Source organism: Manis pentadactyla, chromosome X (genome assembly GCF_030020395.1).
Source record: "Manis pentadactyla isolate mManPen7 chromosome X, mManPen7.hap1, whole genome shotgun sequence".
Lineage (NCBI taxonomy): Eukaryota > Metazoa > Chordata > Mammalia > Pholidota > Manidae > Manis > Manis pentadactyla.
Window position 1 is genome coordinate 38,341,476 of NC_080038.1, and position 20,899 is coordinate 38,362,374.

General features: G+C 41.1%; 1 protein-coding gene across 1 annotated transcript in view; it reads right to left on the bottom strand.

The window, feature by feature from the left end:
* Positions 1-20,899, bottom strand: part of EFHC2 (EF-hand domain containing 2) — a 121,941-nt gene that overhangs the window by 35,813 nt on the left and 65,229 nt on the right. The window contains exons 11-12 of the mRNA XM_057495350.1: positions 10,136-10,333; positions 8,337-8,429 (exon numbers count right to left, since the gene is read on the bottom strand). Of these exons, the coding sequence (XP_057351333.1) occupies positions 8,337-8,429; positions 10,136-10,333 (291 nt within the window). The remainder of the gene's footprint in view (positions 1-8,336; positions 8,430-10,135; positions 10,334-20,899) is intronic.

The following is a 20,899-nucleotide window of genomic DNA, read 5'->3' on the forward strand; positions in this document are numbered from 1 at the left end:
GCAGTCTGGCCACTGCTGACCTCTCCGGTCTCATCTGAAAACTCTCTCCCCATTCACAGCATTCCAGGTACACTAGCCCTTTTTTGTTCTCTGAGCATACCAAGACTGTTCCAAGAAAGACAAGGCCTTTGCACCTCTGTTCCCTCTGTCTGGAAAGTCTCAATTCAAATGTCACTCCCTCGGAAAGGCTTTCCTGAAGTTCCTCTTACCTAACCTTGTCACCAGTAAGTCTGATATTCACTCACGCTTACCTGTTACCCCCAAGGCCCCTGGCCTTCTTCCCTCACAATTCATGATATGCCATATTCCACATATCTAATCATTTAACCATTTCAAAGGATAACTTGGGAAGGATATTTCTGAATCAAATGACATTCAAGAATGATCAAAAGCTATAAATGAAAGAAAACACAGTTCAGAAATGATGTTTAAAATCTTTTTGAGGACAAGTGCTTGGAAGGCTTTATCTTTCCAAAGTCCTAGAGCCAGGCCTGAGGGAAGAGTTGAGCTAATGTGGTATGATACTCCAAGTTTTTCTTTTCAGTTCTGTCTTAGAGGATCTCAATGGATACGTGAATCTCCCCAAAAGGAACAAGGGAGAAAAGAACAAAGAATCTTTCATGAGAAGGGATAAAACTAGCCAGTACTTTTTGGAAGGATTCTTTGCTCTTGGGAAGTGCAGAGAGGTACAGTATATATCATGATGGATTGATCACAAATATTTATCTCCTTTTCCCACCAAAATCTCAACAAAATGACAATGAAGGAATAAAAATATATAATAACTCACAATGACAAAGATAGCTGGAAAAAAGACAACAGTGGAAAAGAGATTTCAAAATCTTTTGCAAGATGGAAAGCAGACTGAGGATTGCTAACGGACTTGGCAGAGCCAAGGAAAGGAAGCTGAGCTCTCAATGTACAGGGTAGAGGCAGGGGGCACTAAGAGATTAGCCAATGTGGCCCACAAAACTCCTGAGAGGCTCTGCGATTGCAGACTCCAGGGGCCAATAAAGACAAGGACAAGATGTGGGACTAAAAACAAAGACTGTCTGAAGGCCCAAATAAACCAAGAGCAGCTAGAGCCCTAAGTATCTCCCTCTACACCACAGTCTTCTCTGCTGGTAATGAGGTTTGTTCTCCAGAGAAATTCAACTAAGGAAACTTTCATCTTGGGGAGATTCAGTGTAATGAAGAGCAGAGGAGAGCGTTCCACATAGAACTTGGACCTCTTAACCCCTTCCTTCCTTTTTCCTGCTACTAGAACTGTAGCAGCCATGCTTAAATTCTCTCCCTTTCCCCTGTCTCTTCCACCCTACTATTCCAGGAGGAGAAGATAGAATTCTTCTCTTCATACTTGGAATGGTCCCAGAAAGATTTCCAGATTCCCACTCTTGGGGATCATGTAAAGAAAATGAGGTTAGAACATGACCTGCTAGAACAGTGAAGCTCACAAGTGAACCAGATCTACCCCTAAAGTATCCAACATTAAGGACAGAAGCCAAAATAGCCACAGGGGAAAAAAAAATTAAAAAATTAAAAAGGAATCAAAGAAACAAAGACAATTCAGATAGCAGAGGGAATGATGTGGGATAAGAGCCTAAGAACAGAAGACTATAAAAAGACCATTCAGATGAAAAATGTGCTCCTGACAGTAGTAATAGATGCAGTAAAATATATAGTTGAGCAAATCCCTTAGTAAGCACATCATAAGGACAAAGAGAAAATTTGGGAGAGAAAAGACCCAAGTTCAGGAGATCCAAAATCTTAATGACAGGAGTTCTCACAAGGGAAAAATGAAAATAGAGGGGAGGAAATAATTTTAAATTAATGGAAAATTTCTCAGGACCAAGGGACAGAGCCTCCAGACCAGGAGGTCCCATAAAGTGTTAAGCACAATGAATTTATATATAGCCCCTCCACCCCCTCGCAAGGCTCCCTGATGAAACTCCAGGACATCAGGAAGAAAGAGAAGATCCTAAGAGCATCCAGAAAGGACAATAATAATGGGAATCAATATTATGCTAAATTCTCAAACATCATAACAGGAAGTTAGTAGCAGTATCTAAAAATGAGAAAATACAGAAACAGCAGTATGCACACGCTATTTAAATATCTGCAGAAACAGCTGGAAGGGCTGCAAGTGGCTGCTTCACGTGAATAGGTCTGGGAGGTGGGGAGAGATATAGCTGGAAATCACTGCTGTTGGAATACGCTTTCTAAAATTGATTATATTTTACTATGAGCATGTATCAGTTCGAGATAAATAAAAATTTAAACAGAGCAAAATGCAGATGAAAGATCTTGAAACATGCTTTTTAAGGTAGTAAAAAGTTGTACAGGTCAGACTTGGAAAGGAAGGGGTGCCTCTAGCTGGGAGCATGCTGAGGAGGAAGTGGTCTCCCAGTCTTTCTCTCGGCTCCCAAGTCCTGCACAGAGCCTCCTCCCTGGACCGCTAGGAGGAGGGGATTCTTCCTGCCCTTGTTTGCTATTATAATATACACTCTACCAAATATACATTATTGTTAGACAAGCTTGGAAGAGAGAGGAGGCTAGAACTGAAAGGATAGCTCAGGTTCTAAAACTGTCCAGGTTAAAGGAGAAGGAGACTAGGGGAAGCAGTTCAGAGATAATGGCTTGACTACCTGGGGGGTGGGAACAAGTAGGTCAGTGCCCACTTTCACCCCTAAATACTACCACCACAGTCACCTGTCATGGAGTCCTCCCTGCCTTGCAACTACAGGTCATCATTGGCTAAATCCTGTCCATCCTTTCCAAATACTTTGGAATATTCTAGGAATCGCATAGGAAGTGACTCTCCTTCCTTCAGGGTCATGCTGTGCTTCTGATGAAAAATGTTAGCATAACAATTCTCCATCTGAATCCCCTACTTTGCTCTTCTTCAGATGATGTTTGGCTCTCCTAAGACTCTGATCTGCAGTCAAAGACAAAGATTTGCCAGTCTGGAGGAAATGCCTTTGAAAAGGCTGGGAAGGCAATCCTGAAGAACTTGCTATGGCAACATTGTTGCAATCAGTGTGCAGCCTTCCAGGGTGACTGCCCTAAAGGGCAGCACTAATTCTGCCTTTTCAGTGTTTCTACGCTTGTTAAAAAGTCAGCCTCCTTCCTGTAAAGTCCACTCTCACAGTGCTGAAGTGTTTTCCTAAAAGCTCCATAAATTCTTCTTTCCCTTTCATACTTGAGCAAGCCACCATGTCCTTCCCTACACAAACGAAGGGACATGTTTGTTAGAAGAAGAGGGAGGGAAGGCAATTTCTCTGGTTCCCCTCTAGATGCTAAAGACCCCCAAGCAGGCCTCCTGCTGCTTTGCTAAGGTGGGAGTTCTTATTAGTGAGGCTAATGTGTCATTTGATGGGTGTCCTTGCTCCCCCTCCCCAAAAATGATGAATGGCTGGAAAACCGCAGAAGCCATCCATCTCCTTGCCACAGGGAATAACACTGATGTGCTTTCTTTCCACCATCTGTGGAGTAAAAGGTGCAGCGGCAGCTGTATTTTGCTAGAGTGACAGGGGTTCCCCTCTGCTGCAAAGGCCATCTTATAACCTGGGGAATGGGCTGAGCCACGTGACCAGGGCTGGAAGGGAGGAGGGCAGTGAAGACACATTTTCGACTCACCCAGTTCTGTTTGGTTTCAGGTCATTAGCCGGCAAACCCAGGAGTGCCCACTGAGATACCTGGTGAAATGCTTCAAGACCAGACGCTTGAGAAAAAGCGGCACTCTGGGCCACTGCCTTGGTTGGTCATAAAAACTTCAAGAGTTGGTAAGATGGCACTTCCCAAGTTGCCAATGAGTAACTCCAGTTATCATCTCAAAATTGCCAGGCCTCTGAATTCCAGTTCTCACCCCAGTATAGATCTCCCCAGAGACACGGGTCACAGCTGCCCAGAACAGTCCATACACACAGTCAGTACTCCTGTGGGTCTACATGGTTTTGCATTTTTTTTCAAACTACAAAGCACCTTATATTTGAAAAGGTAGAAAGCATCCAAGGTATGTGTGCGTATGTGTGAGAGAGTGAGACAGACAGAGAGAGGTGCTCCTGTCTGTGTAGCAAACACTGTGTACCAAACACTGCATCAATGGCAACCACATGGCTCAATCCTCGTCCTTCAGCCTCACTGCCAGGTATTGCTGGGTAAAATCACCTGAGCCCAAACCATGCTGCTGGGAGGGGGACAGAGAGTGAGGCTGGGTAGAGTACAATGAAATGATTTTAAAGACCCGTTAACTTTTTCCATTTTCACTGATATTTCTGGATGAGGCACCAGCTCTCTTGGGAGGCCAGTTCTAAGGCATTCCATGGAGCCCCAAGCCAGCCTGTAAAAGGCCAGTTTGGGGCAGAGCTGCTGGGGTAAGAGTTGCACTTGAATTTCCAGTTATTCTAAGTCTTGATTCAGAAGGTCACAATTAGGGGAGGAGGCTACCTCTTTATTCCCCAGTCCCACAAGGCACACAGAATGCAATGGCCTCAGCATACTCTTTACTTCTTAATTGTGAATTTCTTGCTATTTGGTACTAAAGAAACATTGGATAGGTGAAGGCTCAAAGGGCTTGAGGCAGTTTATAAGGATCACATAGGCAGGAGGCAGTGGAGTTGGACTTCAGAGGCAGGCCTGGTGGATATCACGGTTGTTCTCGTGTTGTTCTCCCCGCTGCCCAGTGAACTACCACAGGACAAGTCTCTGGCACTGCAAACATGAATGAGACCTAGTCCCTACCCCTTGGAACTCAGATAGAAACAAAGGTTTAAGGTATATTATGGAGTTGATCCAATTCCATTAGGGACTCATCTTGGCCTGAAGCATGCTCCTTCAGTGAGAGAGCCTCAGTACACCTCTACGTCTGCACTTATGAGATGAGGAATAATGCCTACCATCAACTAAAATGTGCCTTTTCATATCCTCAAGGATTTACAAAATATTCTAAGGCCCTTGGCACGATATCATTACAGAGCGTCACTCTTGTTATTGATGGGTAATAGCTACTACTACAGAGAACATTTAAGTCTAATGCTCTGTGCATTAGTGAAATGAATTTGGTTGATAAGTAAGGTGACCTCATACCAGCCACCACAAGAGAAACTGACAGGGGCTCAGGTGACCAGATGTGAAAAGATGTTGAAGTCCTATCCCAGCTTGAGTTGTGTTAATAAGGAAAAAACCAAACTGAATCACACACACACAAATATAAATGGAGTAGAGGCGAAATCTTAATACCAAAACGCAGGATCAAGAGAAATACATGCGTAATAATCACTGGGTAAAAAATCATCCAAATCTTTAGCCATATTGTTCATCCCCTGATCTGAATTCACAACAGCAGGGCTATACAGCTGCTCAACAGCTGCCCAGCTCCATCCCAAGGCAGGTAAAACTGCCCCTGAGCAGAGTGTGCACTCAACCAGATCAACAAACTCCACAGCTGCCTCCCACAGGACACTGCAGACGTGAGAGGGGCTCTGGCTCAGCGTGCCACAGGAGGGCTGTACAGAAAGAAAGTCTGGTTAAGGCTCTGGAAAGCCCTGTGGAGTCTGTGGGGAACAATAAGAATGCAGAATATAAATGTAAGTGCAGGCTGATGGGCCCATTAGGAATTAGGGTAGTCTTTGAAAGGAATCTGCGGAGATGATGCAAAACACCAAGCATGTGACCCAAATCGTGGCAGGGCACATTGGAGGGAGAGGGGAATGGGAATGAGACATTTTCTAATCTGATTAGTCTGAAGTTTCCCCTGAGTGTGGAGAAGGGTCACTGCACAATTACAGGCAAAGTTAGACTGAACATGGTCTGCTCAGCAGCTCAGAGAAGCGACCTCCACAAAGCTAAGCTGGGCTTCCAGGCGGGTGTGTTCTGAGACTGAGACGACTTCGCAGCAAGTTGTGGAATAGTCTTTCTGCCTTTAATGTCAAGTCGTAAAGGCAAAGACAAAACAGTCTGCTGAGAAAACGAGAGGATGATGACTTGGTGGCCTCAGTACTGGAAAAGAAACATCTAAGTCCTCCAGAGGCCAGGCTCCCACATCACTGGACTTTCCAAGACAACTCATTCCAGAGGCCATCAAGAGATAATCTAATAAACATCCACAGCTTCCTGCCTAGAAGACAGCTTAATGTGTGAAAGCCATTCAGATCCAACTGTTTAAAAACAAGGCTTCCTCTATGTAGGACACAAGCTTCTTCCACCAGTTCATTTCTAAGTCAGAGTGTGTGGTCTATGACCCCTGACTTAAACTTCTCTCCCACTCTGCAGTCAATATTTAGTACCAGGTGCTGTGTACTTTACATACATCATCTCAATTCATCCTCCGACCCAAAGTAGGTACCGTTATCTCATTCTAGAGGTTAAAGAATCTGGGGTTCAAGCAGGTCAAAAATCTTACACAAGATCACATAGCTAGCAAGTGGATTCAAAGAATATAAGAGATGAGGTAGGGGTAAAACTGTGAAGATGTGCAACCCAATTATTGTTTATAGGTAGTTCATCAAACAGGTTTGAAATAGGTCTCTGTATGTGAGTAGATCAAATGTCAAATCACAAATCTTCACTGTAAGGTAAAGGACAAGAAGAGAAACGTAAATAATACTGCAGGAATCCTTAGGAGGAGATAATCACTGCCAGCCAAGTAAATCCAAGAGGGTTTCATGGATATGGTGCTATTTGAAATGGGTTGTAAAAATGAAGACCAAACTTTCAGCAGGTAAAGAAAATTGGAAGCTATTTCCTACTGAAGAAACAGCAGGAGAAAAGGCAAAAACATGAGAAGGCAGGAGACATACTAAAATGTTAAATGGCCCATTTGGCTGGACTACTGGGAACGGGAAGGGGACTTTTGGTAATGTGATAATTATGGAGAAACCTGACTCCTAGGCTTCCTTATTTCATCACAGGTCCTTTACTCCAGGATGAACTATTTATCCCTCACACTGATGCTAGCAAATGAAACCAAACAGAACCGATAGTCTAGAGAATAACCCCAGGTCAATTCAGTGCACACACGCACCCAGCTGGATTGGACCTCTTCTTGAGTCCCCTTCTGACACCTGGGACCCTAGTTCTCCCACATAGGATTTAGTTTTACTCTTCCTTTGTATTCTCCTTTGTCTCAGATGAAGACTCCCCACTCCTGCCCCTGCCTGAGAACAATGCTCCAACTGACAATCCTGAGCCCCATTATGGAAAAAGGGGAGAAGGAGTTCAAAGCTAAGGAGTTTCTGTTTTCCTCAGAAATCGAAGAGACACAAGAGGAGGTCTGTGAGTAGAAGAGTGACACTAAGACATTTTTGTTCTTAGAAGGTACTTAGGCTGCCATATGTAAAGATACACTTAAAAACTTACAGACCAGTGGGAGAAAGAACAACATGGAAGCCTTGCAACAGTCAAGAAGAAACATGGTCAGACCAAGAGTGAAGATAGTGGGAATGGAGAGGAGAGAGTGGATGCAAGCAATAGGAAGGAGGTAGAACTGTCAAGACATTCTAATCTGCTGGCTATTATGGACAATAATTTAAAATGGTTATAAGCTGGAGATGTGCACTGGAAAGGTTCACAGGTTAAGTCACAGTTCTTCTTCTATACTGTGTGACTTTGGGCAAAAAAATTCATGTCTCTAATCCCCTGCATCCTCATGGAAGATAGCAGGATAATGGTTCTGACCTCACCAAGTTGTTCTCACAAAGTAAATGAGGTAATGTATTCAAAGCAATGATAACAATGCCTGGAACACAGCCCAAAATGTCAGAATTATCAAGATAAGTGAATCAGAGGCGGGTCTGGAGTGATGCCATAAGAAGGATAAAAGATGAGCAGAGTCTGGGTGATTAGGAGGGTGGTGCCAGGGAGTCAAAATCAGTTTCAATATCAAGAGAACTGAGGTGTTTGAGAAAGCAGTTCACTATGCTTTCCTCTTGCAACATCACAACCTCTGTACTTTGTATCTGGTGTTCTAACAGGATAGAACCAAACCCTGTGCTGATAATGCTAGTCCCTCTGATTTCATATCTTTAGCTGTCGGGAACCGTTTTGAATACATCTCATACCCCTATAACCACTGAAATTTTCATTTTTTCCCAGTGAACTCTGTGTATGTAAGTGTGCCTTAAGATTAGGAAGATAAAATAATACTTCATAATACGCTAACATTCAAAAATATGACTAACTCTTCCTTTTGTAACACTTGAACAGAGGTGTGTCACCAATAATATAAACAAAACAGTCAAGGGTAAATCAAGGGTAGTTAAAGATAAATTTAAAACCAGGAGTAGTCCCTAAAACAAAAAGATGCAGGACAACCCCATCAGGCTGGGGCTCTAGCTCACCTGGACAGTAAGGATGTCAGAAGATCATTATTCAAAGGTAACCTGGAGGACTTGCACAGCCGTTTGATGTCTTTGCTTGGTAATACTTTTTTTCTGCATTAAAATAAAGGGGCTTTTATGTACTTTGTGTCTCTCAAGCAACAATTACATGGTATAGCAAAGGAAATACTGATGTGTCGTAAAAATATGCACATGGAAATAAGTAGGAAAATTGGTATTGGAAATCACAGTAAGGAAAACAGTCATATTGCATTTCACCAACTTTTTCCATTTCAGAAGTCACATGATGCTGTCTTTACAAAGGCCCTGCCATCATGATTCAGATTCTTGGTTGGTGATAGTACAGCCTATTAAGGCTCCAGCCATGAGTGTTGCTCTAAGTAATCAATCTGCATTTTTGACCACTTGTCAAAAGTGGTTCTGATATTCGAAAACATCTCTTAATTTGACAGGCATCTAGAGCCTCCAACACAAGTATTACATGGCCTGAGGGTGTTTTTCTAGTCTTTTCCTTGGACCCAAACCTTATAACCTGGAAACCCCAGCTGGGGCCTTAACATTCACCTCAATTTTATCAGATGGTTTCTTGAGAACAGACCAACAGTCATTTACCCCAGTCTGCTGGGGGCACAAAATGCTTGTCCAATCTTTTTACTCAGCCAATGTTCTTCTAGGCACCAGGCAAAATTAGAACCAACAGGAAAGAAAGTGGGCTTCTTTATTAGGAATGAGATTATCAAATGACGAGAGAATGTTTACATCTAGAATCGAAACTTATCAGATCTAGAAGAACCACAGAGCTGTCTGACCAAGCAGTCCCATTTTTCTCAAGAGGTGTTCCTTTTGTGAAGGAGGGCCACACTTCTCGCCCTGGGGAAGGGGTACCATCAAGGTGAAAGGCAGGCCCAGGGTCATGCAAAGCTCAGGCCACACGTCCTCCCGGAGGCTCAGGAGAGCTTGAAGACTCATGGAAAAATATCATCTTTATAAAAACTCAACAAGTATGTTATGGATTAATGAAAAAAGAAATCCTGTTCATTATTAAGATAAATTATAGGACCTTCAAAGACAATCTGGGTCTGTGGCTTTGCTGCAGGCTGAGTTTAGGGAAGGGGAAGGTGTCACGGGGAAAAGAAATGGCAGTGGTTTGTAGTAACAAAATTTGAGGATAGAGTTAGAACTCATTTTCTAATTCCAGGTGAGTATTACCTACCTCTCACTGTATCAGGTCTGTGGGTAAGATGAACACCAAAGCATATTAAGATGAGGTTCCAATTGTTTATAACAATGACTTAATACAGCTCAATGCAAACATGGTAAATGTATTAGAAATAGATGCTGCTGAGCTTATTTTCAAGAAGGAATAATTTCAAAGAAATTCTGTAGGAAGTTTCCTGACAAATTCCCTGTTGTTTTATCAAAGTCATATTGATAAACCCCAGTTACCACTAAAATAATGTTAGAAGACTTCTCAGAATTAAACCTTCTAACATCTTGATTTACTAAGTTTCAGATGGAAGCTTCTAGAAACCACTTAAACAGAAATGCACAAAGGGGCATCTTTTTCTTTTGAAGATACAAGAGACACCCCTACAACATCAGCAAACAAAGCTCACTGTCACTATAAATATTTGTACCCGGATACTATCCAAAAATGATTTAAGGTGGCTTTGCTCAATAGCACAGCATGATGAGACATGTCATGCTTTTTGCCCTTTCTGATGAGACAAAAAGTCTTGCATTACTCAGGTCCACAGAAACGTAAATGCTTTAACAGAATCAATAAAATAAAAGCTTACTTTTCTCGATCTTGGAACACACATCTAGCAATGAGTCTTTCAAAATTCTCAAAATAATTTTTCTTGAGCTGTTCATGGACCTGTGCAATGATAACACTGGAATCTAGACATGTGTCCTCAGGCACCCGGTAGTAGCGTGCAATTGTTATTACTTCATGGTCTGTGAGTTTCCCAACAGTTAAACTCATCAATATGTCTCTGTAAAGAAAATGGGAAAACACTCATGAAATTAAATCTAAGAATATTTTACCTCTCTATTAAAAATCTCCAACTCCCATTTTACAGAACTTTTTTACTAACTGCACACAGGACAGGTGATTATTTTAAACTTCTCAACTTATGAACAGCAGGAAGGCTCCAGGGCTAGAATGGAAAACTGTAAGCACCATAGTGTATAAATAAAATGGCATTTTGCCAGAGTCAAACTTCAACCAGGTAACAGCCTGCAACCCGGAAGTAAATTTTTTAGAGTCCTTGAATGGTCAAAATACCTGTCACTAAATACACAATTTCATTCAGTGCCTCTTAATCTTACTTTACACAAAATATTAACAGACTTGGGGTTCTGGTTTCCCAGGGTATAAACTTTATGAATCAGTAAACCAGAAAGGTGTTTTGGAGATAAGGAAAGCAGTTATGTGCATTTCTGTGGTGCTTATGCACATTATGTACATTAGACACATTATGTAGTGCACTTCTGAACACATCGTACCAGTGAGGAAAGAAAAATGAAAGAGCTCAAAGTGAAAAGACCTGTGTAAAGGTACAGTTGTCTGTCTTCAGAAGGCAAACGGCATTGAGATTATGTGGCAGAGCTAAGAAAAACAAATGACAACATATTAATGATGAGGACTTAAAGCCTAACAAATTGACTGAATTGTTTTCAAGATATTCTCTATATGAAAGCTATCAACCATGCAGTATGCACTAGAAAGAATTATATCAAAATGGTTAAAATCAAAACTGTTATGGTGATTAAATGAATAAGCTTCTAGAAAATCTATTTTCTGGAAATAATTCAGTTTCCTAGAATCCCAAATAAACAAGGGAGTACAAGATTTTATCTGCTCTTCTACTATAGAGTGGTCTTTCAGAATAATGGCTTTTATTTCTCTCATATATTTCTTATCATTATCACTATCACTTAAGAATTCTGGGTTCTCCTAGTCAAGAATTTCCTTAGATAAGTGTAGGAAAGCCCACAACTACAATGTTGACCTAGGTAGAGGAACTGCATTTCACCTACATCCACTTCGCAGGGTTTCTGAGTGTTTTGTTTTGCTCTGTTTTTTTTTTTTAATGGGAAGTGGAGGCCAAATTCAACCAAGAGGCCCCCACAATTGCAGCAAGTCAGTCTGGAGCCAGATAATCAGTAATACTGGCTGGGGGCTCACTGTGTGGAAAACACTATACAGTCACTTTGGCATCTGAACTTTTCAGAGTCTTTAATCTATCTAGGCTGTCCAAGCATACAATGAGCTCTCAAAGCCACAAACTGGGAGGGCCACTTCAGTGAAGTGACTAATAATGATGACCCTTGCTATTCGTTGAGTACTGGCTGATGCCAGGTCCTATGCTGCCAGGACCCTTTAGCATGAATCATGTCATCTGGCCTAGAAGGTAAATACTAGTATCTTCCCCAATTTTACAGAAGAGAACCCTGAGACACAGAAATGTTAATATGCCCAGTGTCACAAAAGCCCAAATGCAAACCCCTGTGGTCTAGAACCAAAGCCCATCCTCCTGCATACTGTTCTGTGATGGGATGGGGTGGGGCTCAGTCAGGGAAAGCCTCTAAGGGCGGTGAGTTTGAGCTGATTTTTTTATGGACCTATATACCCTTTATTATCCATGACCTCTGCTTTGAGGACTATAACTAGCCAACATTAGTATGTCAGAGAAAATAATTTCAGCAACCTTGAGTCACCAACCATCCCTGACAGAGGGCTAAGTGACCATGGAGGAACCACTCCAAGGAAAGCCCCTATTTAAAGCACTGGTCATAGAATAGCAGTCGTGACACATGCACAAAATGGAATACTATACAACCAGGAAAAGCACACTGTTGACTGGTATTTACTGGTATGGATGCTGTCCATGCTATGTTGATAAATGTAGTAGAGATCCCAATGAAACTGAAGATATCAGTGTATCTATATATATTTATTTATAGGAAGAAAGACCAGAAGGATATGTGCCAAACCATCTTCACATTTCCTGATATATATTTATATATACATGTGTAATGTCTGTTTTTTCTGAATTTCTATAATAATCAAATATTACTTTCATTGTAAGAAAAAAAAATTTTTGAAAGCTTTGTCCTTTGAGGATGGAAAACAGTGCAGAAGAACAAGTGGCACACTCCCAAGGCAGAGGGAAAACAACGTGTGCTGCAGTAACTAGAAACTTTCCACGCAGCTTTAACTAAATTTACTCTAGCACCGCTAGGTCATAAAAGTTTATTTTCCTTTTCATTGGATAAACTGAAATTATCCTGGCCTCAGTGCAGTTAAAAGTTATATCTGCTGGGTGGCTGTACACTTGGGTTTTAACCAGCGCAGTATCCACTGCTTTCCATATGTTAATGTGAGCATTTTTCAAACAAGCTGGCCCAGCCTTTAAACTGTGCTCAGACACACAGTACCCAAGAGGCCCCGGAGCAGTGGCCGATGTGATTCGTGCACCCACAGGAGGCAGGTCCCCACATCAGGGATCCCAACCAAGAGGTGCAAACCTTGTCCCACAGTCATGCTTTTACCTTATGCCCCTTCCTTAGGACTCAACACCCCCCACCCCCGCTCAATCTTGAATGGGCTTCACCAAGACTGAGGAATCTTTCCAAAAGTAGCACACCCTATTTTTTTAAATTGTGATAAAATACGCATAACATAAAATTTACCAGCAGTGGCATTTAGTGCGTTCACAATGTTGTGTAACCACCACCTCTGTCCATTCCACATTTTCATCCCCCCAAAGCAGCAGTCACTTCACCTTCCTCCCTCCCCCCAACCCTTCTCCCCACCAAGCAACCACTGATCTGCTTTCTATCTCTGAAGATTTGCCAATTCTAGATACTTCATATAAAACGGAATCCCACAGGACGGTATTTACACAAAAGATTGTCTTACTCACCATAGTGCTTTCATGTCCACATCCATGTTGCAGCATGTATCAGTATACTTCATCCCTTTTTACAGCTGAATAATATTCCATTCTGTGACTTTATCATGTTTTGCTTATCCATTCATGTACTGACGATTATTTGGGATGTGCTGCCTTTTGGCTATTGTGAATAGTGCTGCTATGAACATTCATGTATAAGTTTTTGTTTAAATACTGTTTTCAGTTCTTTGGGCATATACACCCAGGAGTGGACTTCTATGTTCAACCTGTTGAGGATCTACCAAACTCTCTTCTTCATTTTTGCTGAAGCAGCCAAAAAAACAAAGGTCCAACTGCCATCAAATATAGCCCTTTCTCACTTAAACCTTCAGAGTGAACCTAAAATACAATCTACAAGCACAGTCTGATCATGGCCCTTCCTGCTCTATCATTTAAGGGAAATAAAAATGCATTTTAAAAAGCAGCTGTGATTGTATTGATCTGGTGTCCTGAGATTACTGTTAATCAGAAACACTCAAATGGCAATCACCTTTCCCTTTATTCAACAACGTTCCTAGCACTAATATTTGATACAGATCATCACAGCAATAGTTACAAGGGCTGCTGCTATAATTTTCTCTCAGTGTGTGGATTTAAGTTGTAAGACTAAAAAAAAAGCCAAACTGTTCTAGGGCACTGAGGTAATTCTGCAGAAATCTGAAACATGAAATGCCAAACAGTTTTTACAAGACAATTCCATTAAAGTCACCCAGTCAAGCAATGGTGAATCAAAACTTCATCTTAAAGCTCTGAATCAGGACATTTTCTTATACACTGAATCATTAAAGTCTAAGCAGTGTCTTTCAAACAAACTTAAAAACTGAGTTTTGACATAAACAGGGTTCAAGAGTCTAAGCACGGGCCTTAAGTTTTACAAGAAAATCTGGTTGAACCTAAATTAAACCAAGCAGCAATTTTGATGATAATTGGCTAACACCCTTTATCATTTCCTTCAGTTTGATATTCACCAGGTAAAAGTGTGTTTCACTTTCTCTAATCAGAAGCCAGGCACACCTGCTCATATCCTACACTATGCTAGGCTTTCTCTTACACTTGTGGTCCCAAGATGCCCATGCAGAGCCAGAGACTCTGCCTTACTGTCAGTTGCATCACAGCTTGACATACTATTGGACTAGTATGTTGCCAGAGAGCAGAAGGTGGTAGCAACAGCTGGTAGAATATGGATCATAGGAAGGAGAGATGGAATAATACATCAAAATGGGACCAATACAAATGTCTGACCAAACAGATTTTGCCACCCCTAATGACAGTACCAAACCATTTAGGAAAGTCTTCAATCTCACCAGAGAACAAGGCTATTACGTATGGCCATTTTGGCTGGGCACTGCCCACTGCTAGGAAGTACATTTATAGACTGGTGGTATGAATGGTGTCCCCTGGAGCTGTGCAAAATCGTGGCCTTGCCAGAGAAGCCAAGAAAACTCCAGAGAAAAGGGAAAAAGAGGTCCACTGCAGACTATAAGAAAATCATCTATTCCATCCTGTATCACAAACCTGTTTGCAATTGGGAGGTGGTGTGGTTTATGGGGGAAAAAATGTGAGCTTTTGAATTACACAGACCTGGACTAATATTTCAGCCCCACGAATTCACTAATAAGTGGGGACTCTGGTAAATACTTAACTTCTCTGAGGTTCTGTTACTTATCTGTGAAATTGGACAAGACCACTTGCTTCACAGAATGTGAGCAGGATGATCCTGTTAAAATATAAGTCAAATCATGTCACACCTCTGTTCCAAACCCTGTTGAGGACTTTGCCATCTGTCTTAAAGTAGAACCCAAAGCCTCATCATTCCCTACAAGGCATGGTATTTCCTCTCTTCTATCTCTAGGACTCGCTTCTCTTTCCCTCTGTACCTGTCATACTGCCCTCCTTGCTTTTGCTCTAACAAGCCAGGCATGTTCCAACTTCAAGGCCTTTGTACTTGCTGTTCCTCCTACCTGGAATGCTCTTCCTCTAGAGAGTTAATTGGGCCCTTCCTGTCCTATAGGGCACCTTCTCTGTGAGGCCTTCTCTGACTGTCCTTCTCAAAAGTGGGACCATTCCCCCTACAAGTCTGGCATTCCCCAACCCCTTCTCTGCTTTCTTTCCCTTTGTGGCATCCATCATACACCCACCTACTATATCATTGGTGTTCTTATTCTGTATATCGTCCTTATCCCCTTAATAGAACATAAGCTCCACAAAGGATGAGGTTATCTGTCTATTTTGTTCACTGCTGAATCCCCAATACCTTAAATGACCCCTGGCATATAGTGAATACTCTATAATCAATAGCTTGCTGAATAAATGAAAAACGAAAGTTAAGTTAGCAAGATATGAAAAGCATTTAGTATAGTTCCTGGAACTCTTGAGTACTCAATAAATGATGGTAATTTTTAATTTTCTCATCATCCCACAGTGAAGAAAGTTTCAAGCTGTTTTAAACTAGAAGAGTTACTTCTTTTAAGCAAGTTTATCTTGGAAAAATGTGAAATGTTTTTGATGACTGAGACCAGACTTTATCTGCCGAATGTAAAAGGAAAACGGTGTGCTTGTTTTAAATAGTAATATTCAGGGTTAAGTCTGAAGAGATAAAGTAATAAGCTCCAAGTGTGCCTGCCTTTATATAATGGTCATATTTGAGAAGCTGCATAAATGCTTAATTCTCAGCAATCAAATCAGATGTGCCCTTTCATTCTCTATTACATATAGATACTCTGTCTTCATTTTGGTCATTTTTAATTGACAGTGGCGCCTGACACCTTAGCTTTAAGTTCCCCTGATTTGTCAAGTTTCTAAGGAAAAGCCAGTGCACTAGACTCTAAAATAGGTCCTTTGGAAATGAAAGAATCTTTTAACAGTATCATAATTAGTACCAAATTCATCTGCTTTACAAATTGGTTTTTTGATATATCTTCTCAAAGAGAAGTATGTGTACATTGAATTTCACTGACCCGGTTTTCTTATTCCAATTAAATGTAAGCAGTTTCTAGTGTTTTCTCTATTACTGCTCTAATCTTCATTTTACATCAAATACTATGGCTCTTCCTGTTTTGACATGGAGTGGAATGCACAAGGTACTTCTGATTTATTTACTTTGAAATCTAGTATGCCTTCCTGTGCTCGGCTTTGGGGCCAAACAAAATGGGGCCTTTTCACGAAGCTAAGAGCAATCGATGTATATTATTAACAATATCCTCCATAGAGGTAGAGTTTTAGAAACCCTTTAAAACGCTCATCTATAATTTTTACACAGTTTGGTACAATACGCATTTAAACAAACTAAGACAACAGTGTTCCTGGTTTTTGGTTTTTTTAAATCATGTCAAGATTTTTTTGTGGCAGCAAATGGAAGTCCGAATGACGGTGCTTAACTTGCACTGTGGGCAGAAAGGAATGAGTATTCATTTCATTTACAAGCCAAGTTTCTCATTTTCTACGACCTTCCTTTTCACTAGCACCTACCCTGTATTCAGGGATTATCTGACTCCAAGCAAACCTCTGGTTTCGCTTTTTGTTTGGTTGTCAAATGTTTTAGAGGCCACGCTGAGCCCTGCAACTATCGGGGGCGGCGGGGGGCCTCACATGGAGAGTGGCCCCATATAAGCTCACAGGTATGATCACACAATGGGCTGAACACAAGACTAGGTCTGTGCCCTCTGGCTGCTTACAATCAACTCAGTAACTCAAGACTTACTCATATCAAAACATATCAAGCAAAGTATAGTCATATTCTTAATCTTTTCTGAACACACACTTTAAAATATAAAATTTATTGACTTTATTCCATTATAAAAGGAACACATTTCTAAACAGAGAATTTGGTTCATCTATGAAACCAAGGGGGGGAAAAAGCAGAAAAACCATACATGCTCCCACCACCCAAATATAATGAAGTAAACATTCTGATATACTTCTTTGCTGGCACTTTTTTATGCATGGGGATTTAATGGTCTTATTTTCTGTAATAGTTGGGAACATATTTTACAGTCTGCTTTTTTCATTAACTAATACATTTCATGTTATCACATATTCTTCTGAAACCAAATTGCTCAACGATACTTCTGTTACTGGATATTTTGTGGGCTTTCCTCAAATTTTTATATAAATAATGTCATAATGAACATCTTTATGCATAAACATTTGCCTTTATTTAAACTTATTCTTTTTGGATAGTGTCCCAGAAGTACAATTAGGTGGGCAAAAGGAAAGGACATTTTAAAGGATCTTGATACATGGTGTTAGGTTGCTTTTACCCTCCCACCAGCAATGAGAGATCCCACAGCAATGGATGTGACCATTTTTTAAAGTGTTTCCTCATTTGACAGGTAGAAATGATGTCTCATTTTAATCAACAATGAATTGATTACTAATAAACTTGAACATCTCTTATTTGCTAAGAAATTGTATTCCTTCTATTGGGGTCTATCTACACATGTCTCTTACCTAGGTATCCATTCATTCACTCATTCAACAAACACTAATTGAGTACATACTCCATGTCAGGCCACATCAAACTGATAGAGAATAAGAGAGAAATGGATGAGATTCAACCCCCAGGCATCAATGCCTGCACCCTAGGATTAATCACAGACTAGAAGGAAAGCCAAGTCAACAAAGTGAAAAAAGGCTACAATAAAGATATGTTCAGAAGCTCAGGGAAAGTATCCCTCCATCCAGTCTGGCATGTGTATCCATGAAGGGGGAAATCCAGGAAGGCTTCACAGGAGAGGTGATAATGGAGCAGATCTTAAAGATGAAAGACAATTTGCCAGTCAGAAAAATTGGGCAGGGAGGGAAAGGAGGTTGGGAAGAATGAGAGAAAGAACCATATCCTCAAAGATTCAAGGATAGCAAGAGGATGGTCCATCTGAGGGGCTATACAAGTACTAATAAAAGGAGCCAGTATTTTTCACGGGCTTAGTGTGTGTCAGACACTGATCTAACTGCTTCACATGTATGAAACCATTTAATCCCACAACAACCCTTTAAGTAAGAACTTTGATTATTCCCATTTAACAGATGATGAACTAAGGCCCAGAGACTTTCAGCAAATTTCCCAAGGGCACACAGCTAGTCGGTGGTGGAGCAAAGATTTGAACCCAGATGGTCAGGATTCTTTGGATAACTAGAACATAGAAAGGTGACACAAGACAGAAGTTAGACAGTTGGCAGGTGGAGCCCAATCATGAAAGGCACACATGGGGCCATGCTAGCTAGTGCAGTGGGTTTTCTTCCACCAGTGAAGGGAATCTCTTAAAGAACGTTGAGCAAGATATCACTATGAACAGCTAGTTGGATGTCAGAAGATTCAGGAAGCAATGTGAGGGTAGGTATGCCAGTGAGGGCTGCAAAATAGAACAAGAGGATGGAGCTGAGAGACATCAACTAGGTTGGATGTGCTTGGCCAAGGACAGGTGCCAGGTCTCTTGTTGAGTATCTGGGGAACAGGACCATCATGGAAACTAGCTTTGGACAACAGGGGGACACCTTTTCTACTGAGGTGAGAAAGGAGGAATGCAAAGTTGTAGATGCAGGGGCAGGAGGGAGGTTGTATCTCAGGACCTCTATATTCTCTGCTAACCTGAGATGAGGTTTTCTTTTATGACTGGGAAGAAAATGGTGAGATTAGGAGCTTAAGAGTGAGAAAGTTTGAAACATCCATTGAGGGGAGTGGGAAAAAGCATAACTAGGCCTTGATCCATCCTTAACTGCTTCTTCATCCTTAACTGATCATTATCTGTCAACTTTCCAATTTGTCAGCTCTGCCTTTCATTTCTTGGTCCTTATTGGTCCCTTCCCTTCAGCTTATAGACATGTTCACGTCTCTCCCAACTGAAAACAACAGCACAAACCAGTTGTTGACCTGCCCAGCTAAGCCATCGCAGTGGGATCCATCAGGCTGGCTAAACCATCTCTCACAGCAGCCTTGTGACAGCAAGGAGCCACAGCAGTGGTGTTTGACAGTGATCTGACCACTTTGGGGTAAAACTGCAATATTTCCAGAATCCCTCACCTGGCCTTATTCTATTTCCATATTAATAGGTGTTTCTTCCCACAGCCTCTGGGGACAAGAGGTGGAGAGAAGCTGTTCTCTCCTCCCCTCTACCGCTCAACTGGTCTGGCGCCTGTCAGTTATTAGGGCTCCACCTGTGGATTTCCTCCCAGAAGGGGAGGGGAGAGGAAGGCACAAGTTAAGAGGGGAGAGAAACAGGGAGTGAGTGTGGCTGCCAGAGAGGGATGAATGGAGCCAGGCCTCCTGTGAGCAATAAACAGGTTTCTCGCACTTTATCCTTTCCCTTGACTTATTTTGGCTTCACCGGTTTCACTAGTTTATTTGCCCTGGGCCAAGAACATGCTTTTTCCCCCGGAGCTACACCATCTTTGGACAAAGTAAACCTCCTGGGATTCCTGAACAACTAAGGGGACACAGGAAGGAAAGGGGTCTCAAGGGGAATATATTGATCATTTCTCAAAAGGAATTCCTGATAATATGGCCCATAGGAGCTTATGGAATTAAATGGGAAAGTAAAAGAGAGGTGATCACATTCTAACCTCCAGTAGGTGGGATGTGTCATAATGGTTCCAGGGGTGATCAAGGAGTTTACATTTATGGTCAGGACTTCTCCTAGGACATATTTTCCCCGGTCACCTTGTGTTGTGCTTTCAGTTTTTCCTGTAGTGTTGCTATTACCTTCTACTGCTACTTGTCTTTTGCAATAAAAACTATATGCTAGGTTTGCTTTAGGGTTCTGCAATTTTTTATTTTGTAAAATGGAACACTATGCACTATGTTTTATTTTTTCCCAATAATAGGTTTTTAAATTATAGAACAAATACATCATGGCACAAATTTGAAAAGTATAAGTTATACAATGAATCTCACCTCAATCTCTAGTCCTACTCCCCAGAATTTCTTTTTTTTCTCCAGCTATTTTGAGGTATAATTGACAAAATTGTATATATTCAAAATGTACAATGTGATGATTTGATATACATATACATTGTGAAATGATTATTATTTTCTGCCATTCTATTTGGAATTCTATCCTGGGTAAGTTGAAATTGCCCTAAAATATTATAAACTTGTGTCTACCTCATTTCCAAAGACTAGGATGTAATATGATTTTACTTTCAAGAGGAAATAAGAGGAATTCAGCACTTGGTTTCCCCACTCTGAGAGCCTTGGCTATTTTATCTGTGGTATAAACAATGTCATCTTCCTTTTTAGTTTTCCTAACAATGTCATTCATGTCTTGAAATCATATTTTACCTTTGAATTTAGATGTATAAGCATGTGTGGATGTGTGTGTATGTGTTAGAAACCTCTTTTAGTGTTGAATGGTGTTCCAGCTTTTTAATATAAGATGTCCTCCTTGAGTTCTTAATTATCATTTTATCTTCATGTTCTGGAGTAATTTACTAAAGTAATGTATTACTTTGAGTCATTTGTTAAAGAAACTATTTTGTTTTCCTGGCGATTTAAAAATGTTTCTATTGTCCCTGTATACAAAAAACTCCTTGTCCCCAATTTGTTTACTCTCAAAACACTGAAGATTTAACCCATTGTCTCGTTGCATAACATGAGGCCATTAG